Genomic DNA, 21622 nt, shown 5'->3' with positions numbered 1-21622 from the left:
GTCAGGAGTACGAGACTAGCCTGGCCAACATGATGAGACCCCCCCATCTCTACTAAAAATACAAATAGTGGGGCGTGGTGATGCATGCCTATAGTCCCAGCTACTCAGGAGGCTGAGGTAGGAGAATAGCTTGAACCCAGGAGGCAGAGGCTACAGTGAGTTGAGATCATACCACTGTGCTCCAGCCTGGGCGACAGAATGAAAACTCTGTCTCAAAGGAAAAAAAAAAAAATGTAGAAAACAGCATTTCTACCTACATTCCACTGACTAGAGCTAGTCATATGCCCCCCTCCTAGACGCAAGGGAGCTGGAAAATGTTGCTTTGCTGTGTAATCAGGGAGAGGAAATCGGTTTTGTAGAGCATCCAGCCAGTCTCTGCCCCACCTAAAGTCTAGTGGGGTGCCCGGCACATGCCTGGCATTCAGGAAAAGTAGCTGGTTGACAGGAAGCCTGTCAACATGACCTCCATTTCTCTGTTCTTGGTAGTCATTCTGGTTTGGCCTATTTCTGGGGCTCCTGGACATACCAAGCTCTGACAGTTCCAAGGTCAGGAAGCACCCTGGGAAGAGGGAGTCCATATTTGGGGTTCAGGTACACCCTGTGATGTGAAGGAACTACCCAGATGTTCCCAGACAGATTAGAAAATCCTCCTGATGTTGCTGCTCACCTGTAGTCAGTGATTGCTGGCTGTTGTGATCCCTACCTCTTCATCTAATATCACACCACTCCTCCTCCTGCAGGAAGCTCTTTCTGCACTAAAGAGCTCAGAGACAGTTCCATCTTCTGAACTAACGCCTGTGGTCCCAGACTGCCTCTCCCACACATGGGCAGCAATAGCTAACCTTATCAAGCACTTGCTTCGTGCCAAGGATCCTACTTTGACTTATTCATTTAATTCTCACAAGAACCCCAGGTGTTCAGTTCTCGTTATTATCTGTCTTCTTGGTTCTGGCCATCATAGTACAGACAAGGTAATTGAGGCCCAGTGAAGCAAAATGACATACTTAAGGCCACACAGGTTACAAGCCACAGAACCAGTTCACAAAATATAATATTTGCCCATTTTAAAATTCCACTATTTATCTTTTTATTATTGATCTCCTTACATATTATAGATACTAGTCCCTTATCAGATGGATTATTGGCAAATATCCTCTCCCATTCTGTGTATTGTCTTTTTGCTTTCTTAATTGCATCCTATGAAACACAAAGTTTTAAATTTTGATGAAGTCTAATTTGTCTATTTTCTTTTGTCACTTGAGTTTTGGCGTCATCTAAGAAGTCTTTGCCTAACCCAAAGTCGTGAAGGTTTAATCGTATTTTCTTCTAAAAGTTGTATAATGTTAGCTCTAACATTTAGGTCTATGGTCCATTTTGAGTTAACTCTTGTGTATAGAATGAGTGAGGGGTGATGAATAATTATTGAACTATTATATACCAGACACTGTGCTAGATACAAACAACTCAGTGACAATGATGCATGATCATTTTTCACTTTCATGCCCTTGTTGAAGAAGCATAACACTTGTAATGTTTTCCTGCCTGAATCCTTCCTTCGAAAAATATTAACCAGCTCAAACTTCAACTCCTTTCAATGAAGACTGCCACAGTACCTCCCCTTCTTCCTAAAAGTTGTTCTCTCTCACTATTCTGACATCCTGCAAGTTTGGTTATGTAGCTTTTATAAAATTGGTTATACGTTGAATTGTATTTTAGTTGTGTATTTGTTTTAACTATCCTGTAAGTAGGTACTATGCCTTCTTCATTTTTACCTCTTACACCATGGTAAAGTAATGTAAAACAGAAGTTTTAATAATATTCTGATTGCTGTTATCATCACTAGAATAAATGCATGAAAAGCTGACCCCCAAAAGCAATTGTCAAAAGTGACAACATGTAAAAGGAGCTGTTTTAAGGGTAACAAATTTCAGCATTTCAAACTTCTTGGATATGGCAGCATACCTAGGATAACTGTTCCCATGTTATATAAATGTTAAATTACCTATGCCAGCCTTTAAATCTTCCATAAAAATCTTTAAGGGACATTTCCATCAAGAACTAATTCTACTCTCTGTCTTCATGAGTTCAGTTGTATTAATTTTTAGCTCTCACAAATAAGTAAGAACGTGTGATGTTTGTTTGTCTGTGCCTGGCTTGTTTCACTTAAGAAGGATTGTTACCAGAGGCTGGGAAGGGTAGTTGGGGCAGGGAGGGGATGATTAATGAGTAAAAAAAATATAGCTGGATAGAATGAATAAGATCTAGTATTTGATAATAGCTAGATTACAGCTAACAGTAATTTATTGCACATGTTGAAATAACTAAAAGAGCATAACTGGATTGTCTGTAACACAAAGAAAGGATAAATGGATACCCCATTCATCCTGATATTATTACTGATTGTACGTGGGTATCAAAATATCTCATGTATTCCATAAATATATAATCTACTATTTACCCATAAAAATTTAAAAAAGAATACTCTAATACCACTATATACAAATACTATGTATGTATATCTTTGTATTATTTATGTGCATGTGTGTGTACAGAGGGGCATTTTAACACCAGCTCAGTAAAGGCCGCAAGCATTGTACAAAACAAATGCCTGAAGATAGTCTTCAATATTAGTTATCCATCAACTATTGAATCAAATGAATTTGAGATCTAAGTTAAAGAGTAAACACCAACACAGAATCTTAATAATAGAACAACCTAAAAAGGATGGAGTGGAAAATAGAAAAATCTCTGAATTTAAATTTTGTCATATGAAAATCAGATCAGAATATCCTACAATACATTTCTGAAGAAACCAAATGTCTGAAAGCAGATTTAAAAGTTTGTAAACAAGGTCTAAAAGATATTAATAAAAGCTATGAAGTCAAAAGGTCAGCCAATGATATATTCCAGAGTTAACAGTATCTTAGAATTCCATAATGATAATAATAAGCGATCATGACTTGATGAAAATAAATCTCAAATGGATGTCTTTTGCTCTTTAGAAAGTTATAATTTAGAAGCAAACTATCTGTAGGGCACGGTGGCTCATGCCTGTAATCCTAGCACCTTGAGAGGACAAGGCAGGACAATCACTTGAGGCCAGGAGTTCAAAACCAGACTGGCCAATATAGTGAGAACCCATCTCTACAATTTTGAAGTTAGATGGTAGAGTCAGTCCTACAGAAATATTCAAAGTTATTTGATGACCACAGGGCAATATAATTTGGTTCCTTATGGTTGTAACTAGAATAAAAGTTAAATTGTTAGGAACTAGGGAAACAAAGCTTATATGGTACAGTAACAATATTCATCATTGGTTATAGTTTAAATATTCCTATGGTTATAGTTTAAAAGGCAATCATAACTCATTTGTCATCTTAGTTTCATTTTCTATATTCAGGTTCCATATTTGGTTATATATGACCAAACTTCTCTGAAAGTTCAGTTCATTTTTATTAAAAAAAAAAATCTGTTGAAAGATTCTCCTTTAACAGTTCTCTCCTGTCCCCTTTAGTCACTGAATTAAATTTTATGTAATCCTGATAATACAAACACCAAAGCAAAGCCAAGTCAATGGAACTTTACTTGCTTTCTTAAAGGCCCTTATTGCCCCTGTAGAGATTTTCTCTCTCCCCACAGGTTTGAGTACAATTTTTGTTTTATTTCCCCTTAAACAGCCAGGGCAGTTTCCTCATTATCTGGAACTCAGTTGAAGGTTTCAGGTTTCCCCAGAGATGTCCAGATCAACATAGTTGCACTAAAGTACTAATACTAATGTTTTTGGAACTTGCAATTTGCTTTCTATGTTGTTACTCAACTGACTTGTGAATTATATAGTATAATGAGGATAAACATTTTCTTAATAAACTTAGAACTCTCTAGGTAGACTGAAAGTACTCTATGTACTACAGTGAGAAGAAAAACATGTCCTTATTTTAGGTACTTATTCAAATTTCTTTGCTAATATAGTCACTCAGTCTGTGTAGAAAGTGACACATCGCGAGACGTCCTGTCTCAAAAAAAACAAAAAAAAAGAAAAAGAAAGTACACATCTAGGAATCCACTGCTGCATTAAGGACTTTCTCATTTTCCTTTTCATCTTTTACCAACAAGTGGTTTAAAGCATTAGTCCAGGACACAGAATTTTATGTGGTTACTGGCAAAGGTACTTAAGTAAAAATTCTGCGAAAGAAAAGGAAGGAACATGTTCATTTGCCCAGTTAATGACTAATGTAAAAGAGAAAATGGTTTCAAATGTTTAAATCACTTATACAACAGTGTTTTGAGCAATGGGAATGACCAATAAGACATTCATGAGGTATCATGAAAGAACAGACAACAGTGCTTATTTTTAAGGTTACTGCTGTTTGTTTAATCACCATTCAGGTCTCTATCAGGAGTGATTCACAGTCATCTCTCCTACTCAATCAGTGCTAACTATTTTCTTCAGTTAACACTGAAAAAAGGCAGCAAAATTCAAGTTCATAAACCCATTTGAAAAATGTTGTGATTTACAAAATCTCATATACATAAATGTTAAGGAAAAAAAAAAAAAGGATTGTCAATGACAGATTCCAAATGGAGTTTTCCCACTATTTCTAGGAAGCAGATGCTTTAAGAATTCATTTTTACTTAGTGACAATTTTATACAATTAGAAAATATTCAATCAGTGACTCTAAAATCTGTAAACTTCAGTAGCAGAATTCTACTAATACAGGACTGTTACAAATTCAAATTGTCCTATCATGGCATTATTACCCCCATGATTGGCAAATACCAGTAAATATGACCTATTTCCTCAAATATTAATTGTATAGATTTCTGATTACAGAAGAATCCTACTAAGGCAACATCAGAACTTCAGAACTATACATGTTCAACACATTTTTGTGGAGTAAGTGGCACAGGAATACTACATAAATCAAATAATAATTGCTTACAAATAACAAAACATTTGCAGATGACCCAAATTCAAGTTTTTGGTAAACATAATTCCCAATTGCCATCCTGGCCCTGGATGGAGCTTCTAAACAGTTACTAGATATATTTTTCTCATCATAGGTATGGCAAGTGTAGAATTAAGCGAGCTGTTATGCTAATTAAAAATTTAGAACATTCAACTTAACAGGAAAATCTTAAAAGACACATTTTGGAATTATAAACTTAATACCTTAAGGGGATGACAGATTGTGACATCACACACACACACACACACTCACACACATGAGAAAAAATTAGCACCAGTTAGGCTGTGGTTGCACACAGCTATCTTTGTTTATCTTTGACTGATATCTGGACTGGGTGCTGTTCCCACAGTCTCATATCAGGACAAAGAAATGAAACAAAACACAGGACAAGCAAGGCAACTCTATAGCTGTCTGGTATGCATCATCACTGCAAACTCAGAATTAAAGAGTTTTCTAATAAAGTTTCTAAATACCAATCCACTATGTTGTTATCTGGAGATTTAGGGCCATCCTTATTAGAACTTGACGAACTTCTCCCGTGGTTAATGGCAAGATAATTTTTAGCATCTTCATCTAAGCCATGTTCCAAAATATAAGAAATGTCACAGGTAGTGAAACTACTTTAAGAAAATTTATAACGCATTCTCTTTCCTATTATTATATTATGCTCACCCCTGTGCTGTTTCTATTCTATTCCATCAGCATCCTCTAAGGTCAGGTGATGTCTTAGTGCATTTTCTGTTGGTTAGAACAGAATACCTGAAACTAGGTAATTTATAAAGAAAATGAATTTGTACAGTTATGGAGGCTGGAAAGCCCATGGTCAAGGAGATGCATCTGGTGAGAACCTTCTTGCTAGTGGGGACCCTCTGTGGCATCCCAAGATGAAGCAGAGTATCACATGGTGAGGGGCTTAAGTATGCTAAAATGCTAGCTCAAGTCTCTCTTCCTTTTCTGATAAAGCCCCCAGTTCCCTTCCTATGCTAACCTATTAATCCATTAACCCACTAATCCATTGATCCATGAATTCATTAATTCATTTATAAGGGATCCAATCACCTATTCAAGGTCCCACTTCTCAATACTGCCACGCTGGGGATTAAGTTTCAACATGAGTTTTGGAGGGGACATTCAACCGTAGCAGTTGGTAATAAGCTCTTCGTCATTAAGGTGGATGGAACAAAGGCCACATGTTATTGCTGCTCTTCTGACCATGACTGATAAGACTGGAGTCACCTACTGATGAGAGCAGAGCCAATTAGATTCTCTTTCTCAGGAATTGAGAATGAGGACTTTAAGACAGCTAAAGGCACTGCACTCACAAGGACATGCTTATAGGTTGGAAGGAAGAAGAGGAAGGGCTGGAGTTGCTATTTTAGGTTCAAGTAAGCAAACAGATAAACCCAGATGGTAGAAAGCAGCAGCAGAATAAAGTAGAAGCAAAAGGAAGCAGAGACCAGAAACAAAATGACCCCTGAAACAGGACCCAATGGCTTTTCAATTTTAGGTTCCAGATCTCTGGGAAATCCAGGTGTACTTGCTCCCCTTAAGTTCAGTGAGGAATCTTTGCATACTTCCTATAAAATCATCCCTGCTTTTGTTTTGTGTTATTAGCTTGAGTGAGTTTCTCAACTCAGATATAAAGGTTCTTAATTATGTACAAATTATTGGTTTAGGGTTGATTTTCTTCAATCACTTGTTAACAATCATTTACAACTTGTTCCCTTGATTTGAGACATCACTCTTTTATTTGCATATTAGAGGTTTCTCAGGCATCAAAGATTTTCAGCACAGTAAGATTCTGAGAAGAGAGGGGGTAATGTTATAAATTTTACAATGAAAGAATTTATTTATTTATTTATTTTTTGAGATGCAGAGTCTTACTGTGTCACCCAGGCTAGAGTGCAGGGGCATGATCTCAGCTCACTGCAACCTCTGCCTCCCGGATTCAAGTGATTCTCCTGCCTCAGCCTCCCAAGTAGCTGGGACTACAGGTGTGCACCATCACACCTGGCTAGTTTTTGCATTTTTAGTAGAGATGGGGTTTCCCCACATTGGCCAGGCTGGTCTTGAACTCCTGACCAAGTGATCCATCTGCCTTGGCCTCCCAAAGCGCTGGGATTACAGGCATGAGCCACTGTGCCTGGCCTAAAGGAAAAGTTTTTATTGATGAAATAAGGTAACTACTTACATAATCTGGTAGAGGAACATCATTAGAACTCGGCGAACCTCTCAAGGACTGTGTGGCTTGTTCCAGAACTTTGTTGTGTTTTTTAGACAGCAAAGAAAATAAACTGGAAAAACAAACAAAAAAACAATTATATTAAAGAAAACCGTTTTCTATGTCTTCTGTGGAATTATATAGTTCCACAGCATGTCAATTATTCTAAAATATACTTGTAAATGACTCTTTCTTCACGCCTATGTTAACAGCAAGATTAACAATACTATTTATGTAAGAAAAAATGAGTGAGGAGGATGTTTAAATCATAAGAGTTCTAAAAATTTTTTTAATGACAGTTTAAAATTATGTTTCAAACATAGGAGAATTTTTCATAAGATTACTATAGGGAAAAGAATAGTGGAGAAAACCTGAGATGTAGACTATGACTAACTCATAGTGCAATCTACTACAAGTCACTTGAGCTTGTGTATCTTCTCATCTTCTGAAAAAGTGTGTTGGACAAGATTATATCTCTACTGTCATACAGAGTCTATGGTTCTGTATTATAGCTTTATTTCTCAAAACTAATGACTTGAAATGTTTTTTAAGATTTCTGCTTCTGGCCATGATAGATTAACTGATACTGAACTAACTCCCTTGCTATCACTAACTACAAAAAAAAAAAAAAAAACAACTCTTTTCAGATGTTATACAACATGTGAAGTAAAGGATTATAATCCCTAATAAAAGGGATATAAAGATGAGCCCCATAATAGTGAGCTTCTGTCTCGAGGAACATTGTAGATTATGGTCCAGGAAGGTGGGACCCAAAGAGTACACAGCAGTGTTGTGCTGAGCTCAGACAGAGAGAGGAATTTAAGGCTGCTGTGGCAACTGCATTTTGCAAGGCAGAATACTAGAGAGGAGAGAATTTCCAGAAAGCAGGTCCAGAAATTCAAGGGTCTTCTTGAATGTTTGTATAAATGTTAAGCTGTAATGTGCAGAGCAAGACTCCACAAGGTGTGGCAGTAAACAACTATCCAGGAGCTGTAAACTAAACAGAGATTTTAGGGACCGTAACAGACTGAGGGATACTGGAGCTCCAACCAGCCAGGAGATAAAAATCATTGAACATGAACATTCAGTTGAATTCTTAGAAAGGCCATGCTTTAGTAGTCAGGCTAGTTTACTCTAGAGTGCAAATTACTGTCTTCTAAGAGGCTCTTTAATATAGCAAAACAAACAATCTTCAAAGAATACAGTTGATTTACATTAAATATAAAAGCACTAAACACCCCAGTTAAACGTCAGATATTTTCAGACTGGATAAAAATGCAAGATCCAACTATGTGCAATTTAAAAGTGACACACTTATAAATTTAAAGATACAGGTAAATTAACAAAAGGATACAAAAAAGACATACTATAAAAACATTAATCATAAGGAAATGGCAGTGGCCATATTAATTTCAGACAAAGTAGGCTTAAGAACAATATTAGTATTACTAGAGATAAAGAGGGAGATTTTATAATGATGAAAGCCAGTTTACCATGAAAACATAACAATCCTAAATACATATGTGCCTAATAAAAGAACTTCAGAGATATGTAATTATATGATCCCAATATTAAATTTATTGTATCTAATAAAGAAAGAATTCTTCTTTGGGATAGATGGTGGCTTAAAAATAAAGGCAATTCTGATTCCATGTACTTTCCATAAAAATCTGAAGTATGGCCCGTAGTATTTTTTTCATGCCAAAACTTCACCATAGTATTTAGTAATCCCCTTACAAATAAAATATTTATTTAAATATCGATTTAGGAAAATCTGTAATTATTTCAGATGGTTTAAAAAGGATATCCGTTGAAGACTGGGCCACTAAGTAGTTTTTCTAGATTAAGTTTCAACTAATATCATCAAGGAAAAAAGTTCCTTAACCATTTATTGGTAATGTTAGATGTTGTACAAAACAAACATAAGAGAGGCAGTGAATATTATTTAAGTTTATACTTAAATAAGGTGGGAAGAAAAATAATTACATGAAATAATTACTGAATGAATAAGTATGAAATTATATGATACTGGTTACATGCTGAGGATATAACTGAATGATTTCTTTGAAATGAAACACTCCTGAAATGCAATACTCCAGTGAAGTTTCATGAAGGTCAGCTTAGGCCCTATACAATGTCTTGAGAAAGAAGAAAGAGTTATCTGTGCAAGAGAGAATAAAAGGCACTTCCAAATAGAAGGCAAAGCACAGAGGCAAAAGTAGGAGACAGCAAGAACATCGGAATGGAGGTACTATACAAGAAGTAGAAAACAGGATTCAGTACATAAGGGCACATACATTTTTTTCCAATCATTTTATTTTTCTGGGTCTTCTCCATTTGAGGTTTAGTTTTGCTTTATCTTTCCTTTTTAAGGTTAACAGTAAATGCCATACTTTCAACTCACCATTATTCCCATGACCCACTGATAACTAATATTAACAGTTTATTGTGTATGATTCCAGAAACGTTATACGCACTAGTCCATGTAAACAAACGCATACTGTATACATATATATCCATCTTTTTTATTCCATGAAACATATACTATGCTGTACCTTGCACTTTGTCCATCTAATAATATATTCCTTCCTTCATTCAACAAACACATGAGTGTTTACTGTTACTTGACATCAAAGGATATAGATATACCATAATTTATTTAGTCCATTATTAATCACTCACTGCAATTGTTTCCAAACATTTATATTATAAACAGCATTGAAATGAACACCCTTGTAAATAACTTTAAGCATGCCCGAGTGAGACTATCTTTAGGATAAATTGCCTGAAGCAAAACTGCTGAGTAAGAATAACTGAACATAATACTGAACTGCATTATGGGGTCCTTATTTTGAAGTATGTAAGTTATTTTGCAGGAGATGCAAAAAAAAAAAAAAAGTAAAAAAGTTGGGATTGTTTATAAGACAGGTTTACATGGAAATGCATACAGAAGGAAATCAGCAATATGCTTCTAATTGGTTGCAGTGTATTTTCTGGAATAAATGGAATTTCAGAAGTTTTTTGAGACTAAAAGAACTTTGGGTAGTCAATTCTTGTACAGGATGTGGCAAGACTCAAAAACATAAACTGGCTACCCAAACAAAAAAAGAAAAGCAATAAATACGCCTGAAAGAAGTGAGCTTCTTGGTGTTAGGAAGAAGAAATGGAACAAGTGAAGCACAGCAGCATACTTTGCTGAGTTGAAGAAAAAATAAGAATTTGAGAGGTGCTTCATGAGTTCAGCAAACCTGGGATGTTCATTCTCACATTCCGTGTGTGTGTGTGTGTGTGTGTGTCCCCTATTAGTGCACTATCAGAGAACAGCAGAGGTGATCGATAATAACTTTCATCATCAATTTAAGAAAATTATTAAACAGTCCTAGGGACCAGAGCAAAAAACACTTGAAACTGTTTCTTTTGGAGAAGAAAGGCTAGTTTGTTTATTTATTGATTTTAAAAGAGAGTATGAACACTCTGTTTTGCTTGCTAGTAGGACACCAAACAAGGAAGTGAGCTTCAATTCAAACATGAGATATTTTGGTTGCGCATAATGGAAAATTTTACTATTAAGGACATAAAATGTTGAAATGGTATACCTCAGGAAGCTGTGGACACTGCTTCTAGCTATCTTTAAGAAATTCTCCGGAGGCTGAGGCAGGAGAATGGCGTGAACCGGGGAGGCAGAGCTTGCAGTGAGCAGAGATCCAGCCACTGCACTCCAGCCCGGGCGACAGAGCAAGACTCCGTCTCAAAAAAAAAAAAAAAGAAGAAAAGAAATTCTCTGTAAGAATAGATCATCTGAGGTCACATTCAGTTCTCCATCAAAGAGAAACAGAGAATTCACATTTACTTTGTTACTATCATACAATTTAACAGGCATTTTACTAAAATCTTAGAGTAAGTGCTGTCGAAGTTTTATTTAAACATTCTAATTTTGGCTTTTATTTAACATTTTAAGGCAAAATGTATATGTAGACATGACTTAGCAAACTGCTGAGTGAAAAGAGTAACTTTTTGCTAAAGCTTTGCATTCAAAGTACTTACCCCCTAGATTAATGCTAATTAAGTAAGTAATAAAGATAAAATGTTTGTATGTAAATGGATAAATTTGATTTTAAAAATCAGTCTTAAAAATAAAAATGATCTTTAAGTTAGCTTAATATTTACTTAGCTGGGATCCATTTGCTAGAATACTTTTTTAAAATTTGAAAAAGACTAGTTTTTTTTTGCTTAAGAATGTTCATTACAAACTAAGAAAATGAAAACAGTCAAAACACTAATCAAGAATAGAATGGGTAAATAAACTGTGGGATATTTATACAAGGAAATACTATATAGCAATTTAGAATTACCTAATGCTACATGTATGAATATGAATAAATCTCAAAAACAATGTTGAGTAAAAAATAGGCAAGAATCCTTAGAAAATGTGAACAAGGTGATTTTGTTTCAAAAATGGAAAACAATATTACAAATCATTTACAGATAAAATATATTAATAACATCAAATATATATGGAAATGATAAACCCTACATTTAGGATAGCCACTGTTCTCTGAGGAAGGAGGAAAAAGGGGGTCCAGCTCTCACGAGTACTCGCTCTCTCTCTATATATATATGGACACATATACAGTAGATATAAAATGTTCTTTTGGTAACACTGGATACATACACAAGAGAGTGGTATATTGCTCTATTTTTCGTGTATGCAGGAAGTATTATATAACATTTTAAAAATCTGATAAAAGAACATGCTATCCTGAAGAAAACAGAGCCCCTGCCAACGACAGCATTTCACAAAAGAAAGCAGCATGTAAACAGAATAAGTGTGGTCAGTCCAAACGGGAACACGCTGAGAAAATCACAAGCTGGTGGAAATGGCTGTAGTGTAGGGTGCACAGATGGTGGCAGGAGATGACACCAGAACGAAGATAGTTTGAAGCCAGACTGTGAAGGGCCGCTTTATGGCACATCAAAAGCCCTGGACTTTTATTCTATTCAGAGTGAGAAGCTAATGGAACATCAGTCTTACAAAATAATGAAAGAGGCATGGATCCCTGCCCCCAAGGAACTCAAGTCTACTGGGATGAGGAAAAAAAAAAAAAAATCTACAATACTGAAATCAGAGAATGCCATGGGTCTGAAGAGAGCGCTGTGGGAGAACAGGGGGAAGATTAGGTGCATTCCACAGAGGAAATCTATCTTGACTGTGGCCTTGAAGGTTAGGAGACTTGCTATTTGGAAAAGCAAAGTGGGAGGAAGAGTAATTCAGAAGGGGGAAAGTGTTTAGAAAGGCACTGGGAGATTTCAAGGAAATACCCATAGCTTAAAAGGCGAGAATACAGAAAACTCACAGGGCTAAGAAGTGGCAAGAAATGAAGCCGGTAAGAGGGGCCAAATAAAAAGGTCACATGGACCATGCTAAGAGGTCTGCATTTCATCTTGCTCAGCCACTGAGACAGACAGTGAGTCAAATATTTACCCAGGGCCTACTATGTGCCAGGCAATGTGAAAGCAAAAGCAACACAGTCTCTTTCCTGCCTCCCCAGAGGGTGCAGTCAGGTGAGAAAGGGCATGCCTAAATAGACTGGAAGTGAACATGGAATGTTAGGGGAACACAGGTAAGGACTGCCCAACTGCACCTGAAGGGAGAAAGAGGAAATCACTTTGGGAGATGATGCCTGCACTGCATCTTAAGAAACAATTAGGAGTCAGCCGAGCAAATCAGGCAACCACAAAGGTGATTTGGGCAGAGAAATACGAGTCCTGTGGGTGGGGAAACAGCACTGCATGTGCATCAAGTGTTGAGTACATAGCAGAGCACAGCAATGAGGCTGGGTAGCAGTGAGGATGGCTCATTAAGTGCCTCCTATGTCTCTCTCAGACCTTGGACTTTATCCTGAAAGCCAGAGGTGTTCTATGAAAGCAGGACTACAATATGAGAAAGTGATCAATGCAAAGCTGCTGTGTTTGGTATTGAGGTGCGAGGTGGGAGGCAGGGCTCGGCAGTAAGGATGGCAGATTACTCCTTGTGCATCTATGTCCTGAGCCTCCTCCCTATGCCCTGCCATCTATGGTGGCCACAAAGTCCCTACCATGGAACTTCAGGGCTCCTAGAATCGAAGGTTGAAAACCACTGACCTGAGCGATGTGGGCCAAGTGTATAAAATTCTATTTGTTTTAGAAAGACTCCTCTGCTCCTGGAGAAAAGGATGGACAGGAGAGGACAAGGGAACAAGAGTAGAAACAGAACCTTTAGGAAATGTCCACATTATCCAAATAAAGAGATGAGGAGGCCTTAAAGTAAAGCAAATGGAAGCTATGTGGAAGGCAGAGAGCATGGAGAGGGAAAGAAAGGAATCAGGGCTGACTGAGGTCTCTAACTTGGGAAACACAGTGGCTAGCTGATAAGGTGACTGACAGGCTAGGAATACAAACAAGTTGAAAGGGAGGGAGAGCGCTCAGAAGACAAAGAAATTAATAACAGTAGCAGCAGTTATGAGTTATGTATCAGGTGCTGTCCATCTAACAACCATGTGAGGTAGGTCCTACCATTATCCATTCTCCCTCCCACTTTTGTAAATAGATGATGGAATTGAACCAGAGAGCGTAATTTGCCCAGGTGCACAGCTAAGTGGTGGAGTCAGGAGTCAATGCTAGCATTGCTGGCTCTAGAATCTGTGCTCTTAACAAGTCTTCTAGGAAACCTACAGATGATCAGGAACAACAGGTGGAGGTGGTCAGAAAGAAGCAGATGGGCAGTTTAGAAATACTAATTTGGTGCTCAGAAGAGAGGGGAGGAGAAATTTTATGGTTATTTGCATCAGCTGCAATCACAAAAGTGCAAGTGATCACCCAAGGATATTGTGTAATGTAAGAAAGAACTGTAGGAGGTCAGGCATGTGGCTCACACCTGTAATCCCAGCACTTTGGGAGGCCGAGGCGGGCGGATCACGAGGTCAGGAATTCGAGACCAGCCTGAACAACATGGTGAAATCCCATCTCTACTAAAAATACAAAAATTAGCCAGGCGTGGTGTGGTGGCATGTGCCTGTAATCTCAGCTACTCAGGAGGCTGAGGCAGCAAAATTGCTTGAACCTGGGAGGCGGAGGGTGCAGTGGAGAAGATAACCAAGCACTGCACTCCAGCCTGGGCAACAAAGCGAGATTCCGTCTCAAAAAAAAGCAACTGTGGGAAACACCAAGACGGAAAGGGTGAACAGAGGCCAGAAAGGGTCACTTAAAGCAATAAGGAGTAGGAGAAGAACTAGGAAAGAAAGACGTTCTGGAAGCCAAGAGAACAATTTTAAGGAGGGAATAATCATCACTGGACTGCAGTGATTGAGAAATAAGTAGGATGTGAGGAAGTACAGAAAATAGGTGTAGATTTTTAAGAAGTTGAACACTACTGGGGAGCAGAGTGCTAGAGTAATGCTCTGAAGGGAAAGGGAACACATCACAGAAAGGTCACCTACTGGGACGGGGCTTGGAGGTTCTGTCTTTGAAAGTTTCAGACATTTCCTACGAAAGCCCTGCCAATCCTCACAACTCTCAGCCAATCTCTTTCTCCATGCCTCAGTCCTTCCTCCAACACACTAGCAACAGCAGTCATGGGGGAAAAGAGAAGTAACTGAACTCCACAAAAGACCTGGGAGCAGACGATTTACAGATAAAGAAACCTAGGTGTAGAGAGTTAGGTACTTGACCCATGATCAAATTTACATTGTGTAGTGAATGCAAAAGTTCTTTATACATCCTAAAGAGCTACTAAAATGTAAAAACAAAACAAAACAAAAAACTATTAAAATTATTAGGGGTGGAGTGGGAGCTAGAAACCAAATCTCACAGCAAGTGTCATGCTCTCATCTGTAGACACTGATTCTCTCTACGTGTAGACACACCTCCTTCCTCCTCTCCTGCAAGTCCTTACAGCCCCCATACCACCGACTCCACACTCTCTGGGAAAGATTTCTCAAACCTGTGCTCTCCCTGCTTCTGAACCACTGCTGGTCCTTCATGACAGTCCTATGCTACTGGTTACCTTAGTTTTAATCAGCTTTATTGAGAAATAATCTTTATATAATAAAAACTCACCAATTTTAAGTAGACAGTGCAATGAAAATGTTTTGAAAATGTAAACACTCATGTAATCCATCACTACAATCATGATACAGAACATTTCCATTACCCCAAAAAGTTCCCTTGGGCTCTTTTACACTCAATCTCTTGTTCCAATACCCTTCCCCTCACCTTTCCAGGCAACCACTGATCTGTTTCCTGTCACTGCAGTTTTGCCCTTTCTAAAATTTCCTGCAAACAGAATTATACCGTAGGTACTCTTTTGTGTCTGCCAGCTATCACTCAGCATAATACTTTTTAAATGCATCCATGCTGTTTTGTGTATCAGTAATTCATTCCTTTTTATTGCTGAGTAGTTTTCCATTGCACAGATGTGCCTCGATTTCTTTATTTACCAGTGTTGGTCTAGTACAAAGAAGGCTGCTGTAAACAGCTGTTCAGGTTTTTGTGTGAACATATGTTTTCATTTCTCTTGAATAAATACCTATGAGTAGGACTGTTGGATTATACGTTGTTTCACTCTATAAGAAACTGCTACACCGCTGCACATTCTTGCTCACACTTGGCATTTCAGTCTTTTCAACTTCAGCCATTTTAGTGGGTGTGAAGTAATTTTCTCTGTGGTTTTAATTTGCATTTTCCAAATGAGTTTTCTAGTGCTCATATGTTGTCTTTAGAGAAGTGTCTATTCAAATCTTTTGCCCATTTAAAACAATGGGTTGTTTTTCTTCTCCTTGAGTTGTAAGAGTTCTTTATATATTCCGGATACAAGTTCTTTATCAGGTATAAGTTTTGTAGATATTTTCTCCCAGTCTATGGCCTGTGGGTGGTGGTAGTGGGGCAGTTTTTCTTCTTCATTTTCTTCAAAAAACAGTGTCTTTTGAAGAGCAAAATTTTAAATTTGATGAAATTCGTCAGTTCATCACATTTTTACAAAACAGTTGGTTTTTTAATGCCCTAAGATATCTTTGCCTAATCCAAAGATCCCAAAGATTTTCTGATTTCTCCTATAGTTTTATAGTTAAGTTTTATAGTTTTAGTTCTTATATTTATGTCTATGATCCATTTTGCATTAATACGTGTATATGGCATGAAGAGTTACAATTTATTTAATTGGTTTGGGTATCTTTTTAAAAAAAATTTTTGCATATAGCTACTTAATTGTTCCAGTACCATTTATTGAAAAGATTATCCTTTCCCCCTTAAATTACCTTGGCATCCTTGTTGAAATTTCATTGAGCATATATGCACTGGTCTATTTCTTGATTCTATTCAATTCCATTGGTACATAAATCTGTCATACACTATTATCCCACTGTCTTGATTACTCCAGCTTTATAGTAAATCTTGAAATCAGGTAGTCTGAGTCTTCCAACTTAGGCTTTGTCAAAATTGCTTTTGGCTATTCTAGGTCTTTTGTATAATATTGAATCAACTTGTCAATTTCTACCAAATCACCTGGTAAGGTTTTGATTAGGATTGTGTTCAATGTATAAATCAATTTCAGGATCTTAACAATACTAAGTCTCTAATCCATGAGGATAAAATCACCCTGTTTATTTAGGTCTTCCTTAGTTTCTTTCAGCAATGTTTTATAGTTTTCAGTGTACCAGGTCTTGAATGTATTTTAAGTCTATCCTTAAGTTATTTCATATCTTTGATGCTGCTGTTAAATGGTATTATTTTTCAATTACTGATTGTTCATAGCAAGAATGTAGAAATAAATTTGTTATATACTGACAATAACAAACTTAACAATAAATTTAACAATAAAATTGTTATACACTGACCTTTTTGTGTCCTATGATCCTGCTAAACGCATTTATCAATTCTAGTAGGTTTTTTGTAGATTCATTAGGACTTTTAAAACACATATTAATGTCTTATGCAAATAGTTAAATAGTTAATAGACTGTAAAAGATAGTTTTAAATCTTCTTTTTCAATCTGGATATTAAAAACTTCTGTTTCTTGACTTACGACACTGGCTAGGACCTATATTCAATACTGAATAAAGGTCAGAGTACATATTCTTGCCATTTTCCTGATCTTAGGGGAAAAGTATCATTTTTTCACTAAGTATGATTTTAGCTGTAAGGTGTTCATCAATGCTCTTTGTCAGGTTGAAGAAATTCCTTCTGTTCCTTGTTATGTGAAAGCTGGTTTCATTTCTTTTCATAAATGGCCATTGAATTTTGTCAAATGCTTTTTCTGTACCTACTGAGATGATCACATAGTTTTCTTTTTAAGTCTAATAAAGTAGTGAATTGATTGATTATGGCATGTTAAACCAGACTTACATTCCTGGGATGGGTCCCAATGGTATCTTTTTGTATGATGATGATGTAGATAATAAGAATGATGGTAGCTAGCACTTACTGAGAATGTGCTCTACGCCACACATCTCTCTAACCTTTTATATTTGTTAACTAAATATACAATTCTTAATGAAGACAGTATTACTATTAACGTCACATTATAAGTGATGACATACAGAAGTAAATTAACTTGCCAAGGACTATGCTATTGATAAACGGAAGAGCTATAATTCACAGCCTGGTAATTCGAGTCTAGACCATGGACTCATTACCACTTCGTTATCTCTTATATGGAGATTTATTAATTATGATGGCTAATTTTTTTTCCTGTCCAATATGATTCACTCTCACCCCTTACTTTCAGAAACAGACACTACTTTCCTTAAAAAAGTGAGATTATGACACAGGCTCATTCCCTGAGTCACAAAGATTGGTCAATGAATATAAGCTCTAGTTGAGCCAGCTGGAAATATTCCCTAGGATTTTACTAACTAGAAAGGTGAGAAAGTTGTTTTTTCTCACTGGTTAGAAGACTGTAAAGACGTAATTCTGGAGTTGGCTATAGTCACGCTTAGCTTCATGGAGAAAACCTATGTGCAAGAAGAGAGAATGAAGTGACTTTAAGCTGAGACAGAGAGAGAGAGAACTGAGGGAAAAGGCTGAAGGAGAAAGGGATAGATAATGATGGTTCTAGCAAATATAGGAAATGTGAGGATTAATACACCATAACAAAAAAAAAATCATCAAAGCCAACGAAGACAGAACAAATTCATGTTATGAAACTTGTCTCTTTGTACTTGCAGATTATAATAGAAATAGTAACTTCCCAGGCTTTTCTTCTCTATCCAATTATGTCATCTTAATTATTTGTTTGCTTCAATACGCGGCTTCAAAGTTGCTCTTAAACTGCTACGCACAAGTGTAATGCATATTTGTACTGTAAACATGTATTTTTCCAAATGCCAAGTTCATTTAAGGCCTTGATTGTAGATCTTTGGACAGCGTTCTGCACACAACATGGTCTAAAATATGCTTACTACTAATTGATGATTTCTCTTCTTTTCTATCATTCTTACTCCAATAAAAGAAACTGCAATGACATTGGTATTCTTGCCTTACAAAATCAGAAACAAGCAGTCTTAGTTGATTTTAGTTTAAAAATCTTATTTTTAAGGACCAAAAGTTAAAACGAAAGACAGACTAATTACATAACAATCTTTGCTAAGAAAACTGACATTTATACAAAGAAGCAAGGTTAGGGCAGAGTAAACTGCCCATTCATTCACATTTAATTGCCTTAATAACCATAAACATTATTTTAGGTATATAATAACTAGCTTAAAATTCATTTCTATCCAGAACAAGAGCTAAAATGGTATTGATTTTATGGCATAAAAGGTGGAGAACAAAATAACAAACCTCAGCACCACCAGCTTGCTGTCAAGTAATGCTTGTTAAAATACAAATGTCTTGTGACTAGCTGTATACAGCATAATACATGGACAACAGATGTGTCCATCAGTACACTAAGCACCATACATGTTCTAGTAGAACCTACTGCTCCATATTTCAACACTATAAAGAAAACACAGTAACTCATCTTCTTCAAAAACCCTATATATAGTAAAAGCAAAAGACAAAGAAATATATGTGTGATATTTAGTGAAAGAGGTTCCCACCAAAAGGGCACACCCTGCATTATAACTGGAGAACCCAATCCTAGTATCCTAAAAACACACAGTGTATCTTAGCAAGAACTTAAAATTATAGTACAACATTCAGTATGATCTTCATGGTATGACTGCATAATCAAAAATTATATGTAAACCCAAAAATAACTAGTCATACAACATGGCAAAGTATTGGACTAAACAATGTTTCTTAAAAAAAAATGCTGAAACTCAGGAATTGAATTTCCCCTAGCTAAGGTAACTAAAGTCAAAATATGGAATACATAGAAAGAAAACTGAAAGATGGCTAACAACTTTAAAATGATGTTACAAAATTTTGCTGATAAAATATGTTGAAAATAATGGATAAAATATACAATTTGTCAATATAAACTCTGGTAACTATATTACCAAATTTATAAGAGAGTGATACAAGAGCATCTAACATTAGCTTAAAGACAATTATTTTCATTTTCCATAAAAACATTCATGCAAATTTCATTTGTGTGTTTTTAACATAAGTACATTTTTTTTTTCAATTTTTTTTTTTTTAAGAAACAGGGTCTCATTCTGTTGACCAGGCTAGAGTACAGTGGTGCAATCATAGCTTATGATAGCCTCAAACTTCTGGACCCAAGTGATTCTCCAGCTTTAGCCTCCTGAGTAGCTGGGACAAGAGGCACGTGTCACCAAGTCCGGTTATTTTTATTTTTATTTTTTTTCAGAGACTAGGTCCTGCCTTGTTGCCCACACTGGTCTCAAACTCCTGGCCTCAAATGATCCTCCCACTTCAGCCTCCCAAAGTGCTGGGATTATAGGTGTGAGCCACTGTGCTTGGCTTCTTTCCGATTTTGACTAGATTTGGTCAGAAATGTTATTTAGCAAAATTACAAAACTAAAATTGAAAATTTATCTCAAAAGAACTTTACTCCTTTTATACATATTTCATGGATAATGTATTTTAAAATATATATCCTTTATAAACTAAACTATGATGAAAGACTAATTTTCATAATTAGTATGCAATTCTAAATATATCAATCTTGTGAGAAGTTTTATGGTATTTTCTCTTCTCTATTAGAAAATTATACTCTGTAAAGAAAGAGATTTTCTGACTTGAAAGAAATTTGGTTGTCTTTTCGGTGACCCTTTCTTAGTCTCTTGAGAAAACTGCATGCAAGGAAATAGCAAATCTGTCCAGTTTTTTAAAAATCCTATGGCACAGTGTCACTAACTTATGGGAATAATTGGGATCAAAATAACATTGAATGAGAAAATTCATTTGGAAAGTGGAATGACTTCACAGTGAGCGCAAGAGGAGCCAGGATGGCCGTGTAGAAGTTATTATTATCACAGGTCATAAGGCACTTCCTAAGTGTAAAGAAATTTCCTCTCAGGGGAAGCCTACCAAATAAAGCATGTTTACTATATGTCAGATTTTACAAAGATAGTCACAGGAAACATGATATTGCTAACTTTGTGGAAATGCTGCAGAGTACCTATAACTACGTTATGACACAAATGATAGCCAAAATATTTCCCAGGTGTTGGACCCTTAATTTGAGAATCCTAACTAGAACTTTGAAATTTCCTTTTTGCTTAGCCCTTAATCTTAATTTAGTGAATATAGTTAGTCTTTGGGATGGCTATAAGAGCAGGAAGTCTTAACTGGAATTATAGGTCTTTACTGGTAATGCCTTTTTTCAACACCTATTAGCTTCATCACTATAAAAAAATCTTATGTCTGTAAAAATTTATCCATTTATTTCAACTTCCTTTTGACCTTTGTGTACCTAATTATTAATTTGTACTTGCCCTACACATTTTTCCCATGTCTTCCTTTATCTTTTGTTTGTACATTTGTCTCATTTCTTATGTGAATACAAGTTCAAGGGCACAAATGTCCATTCCTTTTTTCTTCTTTGAATGCTTCCACAATGCCTCCTGTATATACCAGTGGTTTCAGTGGGTTAATGATCCCTCATTTTCCTTTTAAATAAAATATCTACTGACTGTTGGATAAGATATTCTTTGTAAAGTTCTAAACTACTTTTAAGAAAAACCACAAAACCAATCAATCATATATTTACAGTAACTTCATAAGAAACCCACCTCTACTGTGACTCATCCTGAATAAAGAAGTAGCCCCCTTTCCAAACTCTTAATACATAAACCCAAACCACACAGAGAGAACAATTTCCATGAATGAAGTTGTTATCAATGCCCATAAGAAAGCCATGGATTTAACTCCTTAGGCCTTAAATTAGAGTCTTAATTTAACACAATTCTCAGAAAGCTCAGTTACTGGCTTCCTCAGCTAAAGCTTCTAAATAATAAAAGCAACAAAGAAGAAAGGAAAACTATTGTG

The 21622-nt window shown here is 36.3% G+C and overlaps 1 protein-coding gene across 1 annotated transcript in view; it reads right to left on the bottom strand.

Moving 5' to 3' along the window:
* DYM (dymeclin) overlaps window positions 1-21622 on the bottom strand; it is a 349582-nt gene that overhangs the window by 36752 nt on the left and 291208 nt on the right. The window contains 1 exon segment of the mRNA XM_017888647.1: window positions 7160-7262. Coding sequence (XP_017744136.1) covers window positions 7160-7262 — 103 coding nt within the window.

The sequence above is a fragment of the Rhinopithecus bieti genome, unplaced genomic scaffold (assembly GCF_001698545.2).
Source record: "Rhinopithecus bieti isolate Rb0 unplaced genomic scaffold, ASM169854v2 scaffold_18295, whole genome shotgun sequence".
Classification (NCBI taxonomy): domain Eukaryota; kingdom Metazoa; phylum Chordata; class Mammalia; order Primates; family Cercopithecidae; genus Rhinopithecus; species Rhinopithecus bieti.
The sequence above is the reverse complement of the archived record's forward strand: the minus strand, read 5'-3'. Positions and strand labels throughout refer to the sequence as shown.